Source organism: Myxocyprinus asiaticus, chromosome 4, assembly GCF_019703515.2.
Source record: "Myxocyprinus asiaticus isolate MX2 ecotype Aquarium Trade chromosome 4, UBuf_Myxa_2, whole genome shotgun sequence".
In the NCBI taxonomy this organism is placed as follows: Eukaryota; Metazoa; Chordata; class Actinopteri; order Cypriniformes; family Catostomidae; genus Myxocyprinus; species Myxocyprinus asiaticus.
Genome location: NC_059347.1, coordinates 46,474,004 through 46,486,355, shown reverse-complemented (window position 1 = coordinate 46,486,355; position 12,352 = coordinate 46,474,004). Strand labels below are relative to the sequence as shown.

General features: G+C 38.9%; 1 protein-coding gene across 2 annotated transcripts in view; it reads right to left on the bottom strand.

Annotated features, from left to right (window-relative positions):
* The window catches only part of LOC127434724 (connector enhancer of kinase suppressor of ras 2-like), a 59,635-nt gene that overhangs the window by 30,074 nt on the left and 17,209 nt on the right, over positions 1-12,352 (bottom strand). For both annotated transcript variants that reach the window (XM_051687674.1, XM_051687665.1), the window contains exon 2: positions 5,100-5,263. In XM_051687674.1, coding sequence (XP_051543634.1) covers positions 5,100-5,237 — 138 coding nt within the window. In that variant the 5' untranslated portion in view covers positions 5,238-5,263. The remainder of the gene's footprint in view (positions 1-5,099; positions 5,264-12,352) is intronic.

Sequence of the window (12,352 nt, the reverse complement as noted above, 5' to 3'; positions counted from 1 at the left end):
ATTATGTACTGTAAAATCTTATCAGTTGACCTTACTTAGAATTTTTAACACAATTGGTTTGCATGCTTTTTCTAAGTAAACACTTATATGTATCAAGTTAACTGAACTTTTTAACTGAATTTTTTAAGTAACATTAACTAGTTAAGTAAACTTAACTCATCTGTGATTAAAGTATCATTGTTTTTATTTTAATATCTAAATTGAGTTATATCACATGTTATACAATATAAGGGAAATTATGACTCTAGGTTAGCCATATGGCACACTGGGTTCTACTCAGTACTTTTAGTGCACATAAATCTGCACTTTTGTAAAGTAAAATTTTTTAAAATTGTAACAAATTTTACAAGCTCCAAAAATTCACCAGAGGTAACACAAATCACCCTAATGGTGACTTCACAAAAATCACAACTATCAACCAGCTACAACAAAATAACAACAATAGTCATAAGAATTAAAACTATATAAATCTTTAACATAAGTTCCATTGTTTTGACCAAAAATACATAATTTATTCAAGTGCAAGGGCTTATGGATATTCCACACAGCCACAAATTTGGGGGCCTGGGTAGCTCAGTGGTAAAGACGCTGGCTACCACCCCTGGAGTTCACTAGTTCGAATCCCAGGGCGTGCTGAGTAACTCCAGCCAGGTCTCCTAAGCAACCAAATTGGCCCGGTTGCCAGGGAGGGTAGAGTCACATGGGGTAACCTCCTCGTGATCGCTACAATGTGGTTCGTTCTTGGTGGGGCACGTGGTGAGTTGAGCGTGGATGCCGCGGTGGATGGCGTGAAGCCTCCACATGCACTATGTCTCCGTGGCAACGCGCTCAACAAGCCACGTGATAAGATGCACGGATTGACGATCTCAGACTCGGAGGCAACTGGGATTCGTCCTCAACCACCCGGATTGAGGCGAGTCACTACATGACCACGAGGACTTAAAAGCACACTGGGACTTGGCCATTCCTAATTGGGAGAAAAAGGAAAAAAAAAAAAAAAAAAAACATATATATTTGAGTTATGATTCCAAAATGTGACATTTCAAGTACTGTTTAATTAGGACCAATTACATTTTTTTATTAATGATAACTTTAGGGTTTAGAGAATAACTGTAACTTAATTAAAACTAGTAAGAATAGTAAAAAATTAAGCTTAAGTTGAGTAAACTATTTTTTTAACAATTTGAGATAACTATTAGTATTTACAGTGGTATAATACAATATAAGAAGAAATACATTGCTGAACAGTGCCAATCCAACTCTGTTGGTGTTGATTCAGTGCAAATGACTACCTGACTACTTGCCAAATAAATAAATAAATGGACATGAAACATTGATTGGAGTTGAAGTTATGTAATTATGTGAGAAGAAGGAAATCTCTGAACAGCTAAATTTCACCTCCAGTTTGCATCACAGTTTTGTTGGTTTTTATTTTGTAATTAATACAAAAGACTGTCTGACTGCTCACTGTCCAGCTCATTAAAAGATTACTTGCCAAATAACTAAATTAATGCACAAGAAACATTGGCTTAAGTTGAAATTATTTTTATTAGCTTACTTGTAGAGATAGAACAATGATCAGAGAAGCAGAAAAGATGGCTCGCAATACCCGGATGAGCGGTCTGATTTGTGGATGTGTGGTTGTTTCTCAGAAACATCAGTCTGCTAGATGGCACCAGAGTATTCCAGAGAACCGTATAATAAAACCGCTTATTAACATTTTCTGTGCAGTCATATCCAATTTTACAACTTTGTTGTCATGACAACGTAACGTCGTAAATCCTAAAACCCTAAGGCAACCTTAAAAATGATTATTTAAGTGATACATTTTACGATAAAATTATAATCTTCACATTTCTACCTTTAAACCCTCCAAAAATGGGCCCCATTCAGTTCCTCATTGTAACCTATTGTTTTTTGTTGTTGTTGTTGTTGTTTGGATTTATTTACCGGAAAGGAAGGGACGAGTTTAAATGTGTTTTTGTGGTAATTAACATTATGCCACAAATGCTGTTGATTAAGCTTGTATTGAACCTGAAAAAGTCCTTTAAAAATCTTGCTTGAAAGCAGTGATCACCTTCCATTCCTATCTATGGAAAAGAGCAGCTTGGACATTCTGATATAATAGCTCCATGGACAAAAGAAAGTTGTATGGTTTTCGAAAAGACATGAGGGTAAGTAAAGGATGATGGAATTTTTATTTTTGAGTTTTTTTTATTTATTCTGAGACATAAAATCAACAGCAACAAACAGAGGATAACAGAAAAACCTTTGAATGTCCACACACATTTACAGACTACAGAGGGGTAATCATTACACATTAATAAGGTTACTCTGAAATCAAACACGCAATAAAAAACATAATCAAGTCTCCATTCATATCTGAAAACGTCATTACAGTATAAATGTAATTTTCTCAGAACTGCTGCTTGGTGCGTGTTCTTAAAACCCATCATTTCTGTATCTCATCATTTCTGTGAATAAGCTGGCTGAATATTTCCATAGCCTGATCATTCTGATTCATGATTTTCTCGTTAAAATCTGTTGGTAACAAACATTTGATTTCTCTATGTTTCTTTTTGTTTTTTTATTTATTTTATTTTTTAATTGCTTCAAGCATGATTACCTTCTCTTGTGGTGCAAACAAGTGAGTTGCATCAGCCTCGTGGGATACCTGGGTTTTCATCCCGTATTCATACCAGGAAGTAATTGCGTTCGCACAATCAGTAACAAGTGTGATTCTGAGGTTTTTTTATTTCCCCTCTAAGAATACATTTTTACTCCACTAATGGTTAGGTTTAGGGTTAGGGTTTGGGGGTAGAGTTAACAAAATATGCATTCCTCTTCACTGTATTACATCCTTCACAGTTAAAACCAACTTGCTTTACAAATCGCCTTTGGCGCCCCCCTGCAGGCATTTCACCTGGAAAGTGGAGCTCATACATGCCCTTATGGTCAAAAACACTTCCCGCTTCAGCCACTGGGATCTGTGCTTTGAATTTTGGTCAGCACAGACCGAGTTTAGCTAAAAAAAAGTCACCCTACTGTTTCTGACTTCACTGTGAGATCAGTCTGTTCCGACTTCCTCTTCTAATTTTCTCTTTATATGGTGTTTATTGGTGCCTATTGTACTGACATGACATAATTTGCCACTGAATGGAAATAAACCACTGCTGTCATGACTGTAATTCTCTTATCTAATTCAGGCTCTTCAGTCACTGCATCAATTAGAGCTGACAATGCATATTACCATGCAGAAACCCATTCAGTGCTCCAACAATTTTTTTTTAAAACTGTAGATCCTCATATCAATAACCTCTCAGGTAAGCTCTTTGAAATTGGTATTCATGGAACCTTTCTAAAAGCTCTTAGAATCATCCTTAGAATCTAAATAAGTCTCCAGCCAGCTCTGTTTGTCAGTATACACAGCAGAGACCTAAAAGCAAAGAACAAGATTTTCAGAGAACAAACCCTGGAAGGTCAGCAGAACTTTCAGGAATAATCTGGTACAGATGACTCTTGTCCTAAAAATACAACATTTATAAGGAGAAAAATACATTTCAAGATGGTGCCTCGGATGGCACCTGTTTTGTATGCTTCTGTTTGCTGAACAAAAACCAAAAGTAATTTGAATTTAGAAATATTTTAGTAAGTATTTTGTGTTTCAATAATACATTGAATTTTTAAAGCAAAATCAACTGGTAGAAGTGACGTGCGTGCAAATCAAAAAATAAAAAGACGATCCCTAGATCCACCACTTAATTTGGAAAGCTGATACAATCACTGTTAATATCCATGATTTGTGAGTCACTTGACCAATATGATTAATAATACTTACATTATCTATCATTTAACGGAGCCTACATCCAAATCCTGAACCGCATTTCCAATGCATATAAAAGTAGCGCGTCACCGTCATAGAAATATGCCTGACATTGAACAAGGACGCAGTTAATGCACAAAAGAAAGTCCATATTTCTATTCTTCATTGCATACAGTCCATTTACACTACCAACTTCTTATGAATGTTCTGTCTTTGTTTATACCACTGGTGCTTGACAGGGAATGGTCTTTATAATAGGACGCAGACTGTGCAAGAACCTCAGAATGAAATGGCACTTGACCCAGCCCAATAGCGCATGCACTTTCTCTAAAGCCATTTGCGCCTAGACTTAGCACATGCCAAGTCTAATACAGTGCACGAAAATACAAAAACTTCATGATCACATCCATTGACTTTGCATGTATGACTTATGGAATAGTGCTGCGCTTAGCGCTAGCACTCTTAAAACAGAGCTCTTGGGGCCTAGTTAGCTCAGCGAGTATTGACGCTGACTACCACCCTTGGAGTCGTGAGATCGAATCCAGGGCGTGCTGAGTGACTCCAGCCAGGTCTCCTAAGCAACTAAATTGGGCCGGTTGCTAGGGAGTGTAGAGTCACATGGGGTAACCTCGTGGTCGCTATAATGTGTGGTTCTCGCTCTCGGTGGGGCACGTGGTGAGCTGTGCGTGGATGCCGCAGATAATAACGTGAAGTCTCCACATGTGCCACGTGATAAGATGTGCGGATTGAAGGTCTCAGACGCAGAGGCAACAGAGACTCGTCCTCCGCCACCCGGACTGAGGCGAGTCACTACACCACCACGAGGACTTAGAGTGCATTGGGAATTGGGCATTCCAAATTCGTGAGAAAAGGGGAGAAAAAAAAAAAAACAGGGCTCTTAACCTAAAATTTTGATATTAATTTTAAAAAGTTATGCTTCAACTACCTATATATCATAATGTTTATTATAATACAGAATTCTGTATGTGTATATTGTATGTAATGTTAATTCATGAATAACTGGGGGGGGTTGCATTTTTAGATTTAATAGATTTACAGTAACGCCAGCAGCCAATCAGAATCTAAAATGCATCTTCGCTACCCTACACACACTCCCTCCTCTCACTGTGTACTGGTTGGAAGATTCCTGCTGGGTGCTAATCATTCAGTGTTAAGCGGAATTCGATTAAAATGTCTGTTTGTGTCATTAATACAAAACAAACACATAATTATCACAGTTAGTGGCTTTCTCACTCTAATACACAAACACACACACCAGTGCACAGAGTAAATCCACAGCCTCCAGAATAAGCTCCTGGTGTCCGATACGGGTCACGCCAAGCTCTTCCAACTCCTGATGGGTAATGTGAAGCAGCTGCTCTCCAGTTATTTGCTCTCTCTCAAATGTCCTCATGTACTGCAGCAAACAGTCATCCAACCCTGAGAGAGCGGCAGAGAGAGAGAGAGAGAGAGAGAGAGAGAGAGAGAGAGAGCGTAACTAATTTAACATGTAATAAACTTAAATGGATAGTACAGTACATCCAAAAATGAAATTTCTGTCATTGTTTACTCACCCTCATGTCGACTTTCTGTCTTCCGTGGAACACAAAAGTAGAATCTCAGGCAGAATGTTAGCCTCAGCCACCACTTGCTTTAATTTCATAGAAATAAATAGATGTGATAAAAGTGAATGGTGACTGATGCTAACATTCTGCCTAACATCTCCTTTAGTGTTCCACAGAAGAAAGGAATTCATACTGGTTTGGAACAACAAGAAGGTAAGTAAATTATGACAGAATTTTCATTTTTGGGTTATAGGTGTACTCAGTCAGTTTTTGTTCATGTCGTCTTGGACTTGAACTGACACCATGGGGCGTGGATGCAGCATCATTCAAACGCAATAGTTTTCAGTTAAAGATGCCGTTGAAGAAATGTCTGCCATGATTAATTTAATTCACAAGTGAAAGTGTCTAAAGGTTACTGAGATTAAGCAAGTAATATTCGGCTGGTCATGTTAACATGTCAGCCCCAATGAGGGGACCCTCTAAATGTACAATAAAACAGCTTTTATAAGGTTACTAATATAACTGGAGTCTTCATCTCATGTGTCATCATGATAATATAAATATATTTCAAAACTTTTTTTTTTAACAGTAAAACTTTTTTAAGTATCCTTTTAAAACACAGGGTATGCAGCTCCTTTCACTACAGAGATAAACACATACACATTTCTTGAAACCGTGGCATACACTCATTTCTCAGAGTATGATGTTGGCCGCACAAGGGTGATTTTTCAGATGGAACATTCTGAAGTTGCAGAAACACACAAGCTCAAATATCCTTCATAACCAGCTCTGTTGTCTCAAATACACATAGAAGCTCTTTATGGCCTGTGTGTTATCTTACAACGTATGTGTGAATGTGCATGTGTAGGATGTCCTTCAACTAAACACACTCTCTCATGCTCATTCTCTCCATTCGCTCATTCTGCTCTATCTATATGGGCTGCCTGGCAACCGTTGCTTGGAGACGGGGAGGTAAGCCTGCACGGGGAATGATAAAGGCCTCCATTTCCTACAGTCCTACATGTACACACACTCGCATCCATACGAGAAAGGCACACACAAACACATACACTTCAAATGTACTCACACGCTTCACATCCAAGCTTTTGCGTGTAATAATCATGCAGATGGTTGATATGTTCATTTCTGAAAGCGTAAGATCTCCTTAAAGAAACACACACATTCATCATCATCTCTTTAAGCCAATTCTTCACTTTTAAGGCCCACCATTTCATATCTGCGCTAATGCATTACTCTACACAGCTGATCCAAGAACAGCTGACGAAGGGAAAAATGCATCAGGTCCCTCCCACTGAGAGAGGTGAGTCATCATTAGGAAACCCCTTAGAAAATGATCAAACACACACTTGCAAACACATGCTCGCAAACATCCAAGCACTCCATAGACTGTGAAGTGCCAGTTGCTTCTGTTTCAGCTTCAGATAAGCCCCATAATACATTTTGGAGACCATTTATTTGATTCCTGTCTTTGAAAGTTACATTGATTGTTCACCGCCTTTTTTTCAAACTGCTTGCTCTTTGGGATCTTTTGATCATTTCAAAGATCATCCTCAGTGTGTCATAGATCTTGTCACTCTGTCTCTCTTGTCTGAGCAGTGACATCACTTGGCCCAGACACAATCTTTTTTTTTTTTTTTTTTTACATTTTCTGTACGTATTTTGATGAAAAAATTAGGACAGATCAGAATGGATTGCAATGGATGCTACTCCGTGTCCTCCTGTGTGGACATTGTGTTTTGTCTTTGCCATACACTATGCATAAATCTAATTTTAACTGACTGATCTCAGTTTAGAACACTCTGGGCTGTCAGTAAAGGGTTCAACTTTTGACACACGGAGTCAATATGGCATAGATCACAGCGGAGTTCGTCTTTGGGAGAAACGCCAACAAAACTACATCTGGAGACCACTGGGGGGGGTCTAGGGGTTGCGTGTGCTGGTATATGATGGTGTGCCGGAATTTGGCGTGGGCTATCTCCAGCGGGCGATCTATGGACGTCATAGCGGGGGTGCTGCACTATCGGGGGTCTTGATCTATCGCTCTTGGGCCCTCCTTTAGTTGCTGGGCTCCTGAAAGCTGTCCCCCTTTTTCCCCCTTATGGGCGGCCCTGACCACTGACATGGATTATAGGCCTTTTTTTCCTTAAAAATCCTATATTTATTGTGCATTTTCACATTGAGAAAAAAGAGTTTGCTTTCAGAGGCTTAATATGGAGTTAGAATAAACATAAGGTGTATTTCAAACTGTTCTGAGACCAGTGCAGACAAACAGCACACTGCAGGTTAAATAATTCACAAAATAGGGTGCAAGGGAGCATCCTATAGCTTCCCTATGCAGCCAAGTGCATATACACTTAACATCCAACAAAAAATTTAGTTTCAGTCTGCAGATGATGTTTGGACCACTCAACATGTTTGGCAGACATGGGACAATGGTAATCAGTACATAGATTCAGAATTTGTAATGTATAAGTTTATTTTAACATGGTTGGCAGTGATTGAATGATGCTGACTATTACTTGTATCAGAATTCATTATGCTAATTTCTGATTGGTAAAATGCTTCAGCACTGGCTGTCACTTGTTTGTTTGACAGTGCAAGAGAGACAATTGTGATTTGTTTTTTTGCCAAAGTAGAAAAAAACATTGTAACATAAAAGTCAAATGAAGTCAAATAATTTGTATTTGTATAATTTTTAATTTAAGCTTTTGATTATTTTCCACCCTCATTTCGATCCTCTGTCAGAAACGGTCAGTTTTCGTGCTATTGGTCCTTTAAGATTTGAGAGTAAATGGCCACTGTTCTGATTGGCTCTCTGCTCTCGACTGACCTGCTTTCTCTTTGCCATCTTACTGTTTACCGCTACAGAAGTAATAAGGTAAAGTAGGCACTGATGCGTTGTTGTGGAGGCGGTCAGGTGCAAAGGTCAACCACAGTGTGACATCACAGTGTGGAGGAAGTAGAGAACGAGTCGTTTTGGCAGCTTGGTTACAGACATTACAACTGATATTCAGTAAAGCTGCTTTGGAATTATGTAAATTGGGAAAAGCTCAAATAAAAAACTATACAAATAAAAATTATTTGACTTCATTTGACTTTTATGTATTTATATTGCTGCTCTAGGCAGAAGCTTTCTTACCAAACAGACTTACAAAGAAAGAACACATTTATTGCGTTTGATTTTTTTCAATATGAAACCAAAACCACCAGTCAAATATTAAAATAAAACCTTAAAGTGGCAATAAGAATACTGTACACCAATACAGCTGCAGGGAAACAAACAACAGGCTTGCAAATGAAACCACTAAGTCTCTGATAAGGTTTTATTAGATAAAACCAGTGAGCCAGTGGCTTATAAAGTGTGGGCTCATTTTGATAACAGAGAGAGCTGGAGATTAATGCTATGATAAGTGACAGAGGAAAGCAATATGAGCAAAGAACTTGAGGAAGAACCACTGCAGTGAGACAACATTCATGTGGCCGATGATGTTCTCTCTGCTCTGTCAAACACGTTTTGGAGGATTACAATGTCAACTTCACCTTACTAAGGATGTAATCAAACATTCAAGTTTGGGCAGAAAAATTAAGTCCCCCTCTATGTCTATGGTGGTTATGGCCGTGACCTATAATATTATAGCATACCATAATTACAATGAAAATTTGAATAGTTCACCCAAAAATTAAACTTCTTTCAACATTTACTCACCCTCACGCCATCCCAGATGTGTAAGACTTTCTTTCTTCTGCAGAACACAAACGAAGATTTTTAGAAGAATATCTCAGCTTTGCAGGTCCACAAAATGCAAGTGCATGGTGGCCAGAACTTTGAAGCTAAAAAACAACGCATAAAGACTGCATAAAAGTAATCCATAAGACTCCAGTGGTTTAATCCATATCTTCTGAAGCGATCCAAATGATTTTAGGTGAGAACAGACCAAAATACTGTATAACTCCTTTTTTACTATATACCTTGACATCAGCAGTCTCCTTGAAGATCATGATTTCTAGTCACGTGACACCATGCGAGGGTCGGACGTGTGAGCGGCGATCATACTTTTTATGTCACAAACCGGTGAGATTCTATACACCCTGATTCTTAACTGTTTTATGAAGACAATATGTCAAAATCCTCAGGCTCTGGAGATATTAAAAGACACTTACATGCTCAAGCTGATACCCCAGACAGGCCTGCAGACCAGGGACTCGGTTTGGATGGTGTGGTGGGAGAAATTCAGCGTCAGCTGTCCAGTATGTCTGTAATGCTGACGAAAGTCGTCGCAGACTTGGAGGATTTGGCTGTAATACGTCGATCGATCATTTCCATGGAGGCGAAATTTTCTGAGATGGTTACAAGATTGTCGGACGTCGAAAAACAGATAGATTATCTAGAGCAATCTAAAGCTGCTAATCCACTAGCGACCAAGACAGACTTGCAGTGTATTTGGGAAAAAACTGGAGGATTAGGAGAATCGTAATCGAAGAAACAACGTCCGAATTGTTGGAATTCCTGAGCAGAGATATGGTGAAATTCCTAGACGAGCTCATCCTGAGTCTGCTCAACATAACAGGCCATAAGCTGGAAATCGAGTGAGCTCACAAGGTCCCAACTAGCAGATCCGCGGAGCAAGACAGGCCCCGATCAATTCTGGTTACATTTCTGAGATCATCCGATAAAGATCTTGTGTTACATGAGGCAAGGAGTAAATTAATGGTTTCTTGGAAGAACAACAGCATTTTCTTAATCCCAGATTTTGTGAATTCGACAAGAGAGAAACGTGATAGATTCAAGGAATGCAAGAAACTCTTACATCAACGGAAGATCGTGTTTGCTCTGATGTTTCCGGCCAAGCTGAGAATAGACGCTAAGGATGGCCGTAGAGAATTTACATGCCCACAGCAAGCTCAGTCCTTCATAAAAACACTGAAGTGAGTAAGCCCTTTGGTGATTTTCATGTTGTTGTTTAGTGGGCCTAACTCACTGAACATACACTTGACTGCCTGAGGAAGCTGGGCGCCTTCTTTGTTTCTTTTTGTGCTGGTTGGAGTTTGTTTTGTGTAATATCATTTCTTCGGGACAGCTTGTGGATAAATCTGCATATTTTTGGTGCTTATGCCTCCTGTGGCCTGGAGTTTGTTTTGTGGAACATCTCTTGCAGGACATTTAAGTGATTGGGTCTTTTGTTGCACTCATTTATCGGTCAAATGGGCCGGCTTACTGAACATTCGTTTGACTGTCCAAGGAAACTGAACTTTTTTTAATTTATTTTTTATTTTTTTGCTGGTTCCGCTAGCAGCTGGAGCTTGTTCTGTGGAGGAACAGTTATGAGGATGAATCTACACATTTTTTTGTGTTTATTCCGCTTATTGGCTGGAGTTTGTTCTATAGATTATTTTCTGTTAAGTAATTCTGTCTCACAAAATCTGTATCGAAACATTGGTCTTGGGCAATCCGATGGCAAAGTTGTTGCAGGGACTCTCATAGGTGTACATGGACTGTTTGAGTTTAGAGAGATGGACGGCAGTTGGCGCTGTCGTGTGCAGGGTTAATGCACACGTTTTTCTTTTTTCTGTTTGTTTGGTTCGGGGGGAGCTTTGGGGTGTGATTGTTACACTAATGTTGGAATGTGGTCTTTATATTATTGTTTTTGACACACAATCTATTTTTTTAATATGTCAAATGTAAAATGTTAATATGAGTGGATTGTCTCTCTCCACGTGGAATGTGAATGGGTTGGGACACCCCATAAAAAGAAGGAAGGTTATTTCTTTTCTTAAACATAAGAAATATGATATAGTGTTTCTTCAAGAAATGCATCTTTCCCCGCAAGAACCTGAAAAATCATGCCCATATAGGGTGGACATGTTTTCTTTAGTGCTGGCTCAAGTATACAATTCAAATGTCTCAAAGAGATTACAAATAAATTAGGAAGAGTCATTATTGTTTTAAAAGAAATTCAGGATTGATTTTGGCTAATATCTACACACCTAACGCTGATGACCTGGGCTTTTTTATAGATCTTGAAGGGATGTTGCAAGCCGCTGGCACCCCTCATGATATAATATTGCGAGGAGACTTTAATCTTTTGATGACTCAGTCCTTGATCATAGTGAAGCAAAAGTGTGCAAGCCCCCTAGAGCAAAACTGACGCTTCACAGGATGTGTAAAAATCCCATCTGGTAGGGACTATAATTTTTTTTCATCAGTCCATAAGATATATTCTAGAATAGATTTTGAAAAGTCCCTCATTTCATCTGTTGTTGATTGCTCAATTGGAAACATCTTAGTCTCAGATCACGCCCTGGTGAGTTTAGAGGTGTTGCCACATACGGAGAAAAAGAAATTATATAGTTGGCGCTTTAATGTATCCCTTTTACAAAATCCTGATTTTCAACATATGTTAAAGGCTGAAATTAATGTTTATATGGAGACAACTGGTCCTCAGTATCCTCTGTGGGCGTGGCTTGGGAGGCACTTAAGGTGGTTCTTAGGGGCCGGATCATACAGTATGCATCATTCACCAAAAAATCCAAAGCAAGAGAACTCAGGGAGTTGGAAGGGAATATTAAAAGTCCCGAGGCTGAGCTGAAGCACTGAATGTCGTCTGATGGCCGATTGAAATACAGATATAATACTATTTTGTCACGGAAGGTGGAGTTTTGGCTATTCAGAGCAAGACAGTCATACTTTGAGTCGGGGGACAAAGCAGGGAAGCATTTGGCTAGATACATAAAGCAGAGAGAGTCTTTTTCTACCATTCCCTCAGTGAAATCTTCTGGTGGGGAAATATTTACCTCGGCCATTGATATTAATAATGCCTTTAAAGAGTTCTATCTTGATCTTTATAGTTCCACGTCTTCGTCTACTGATGAAGATATTAGGAACTTTGTGGAACCATTAGAACTCACTAAACTGATGACTGAGCAAAAAAATTATCTTGATTCT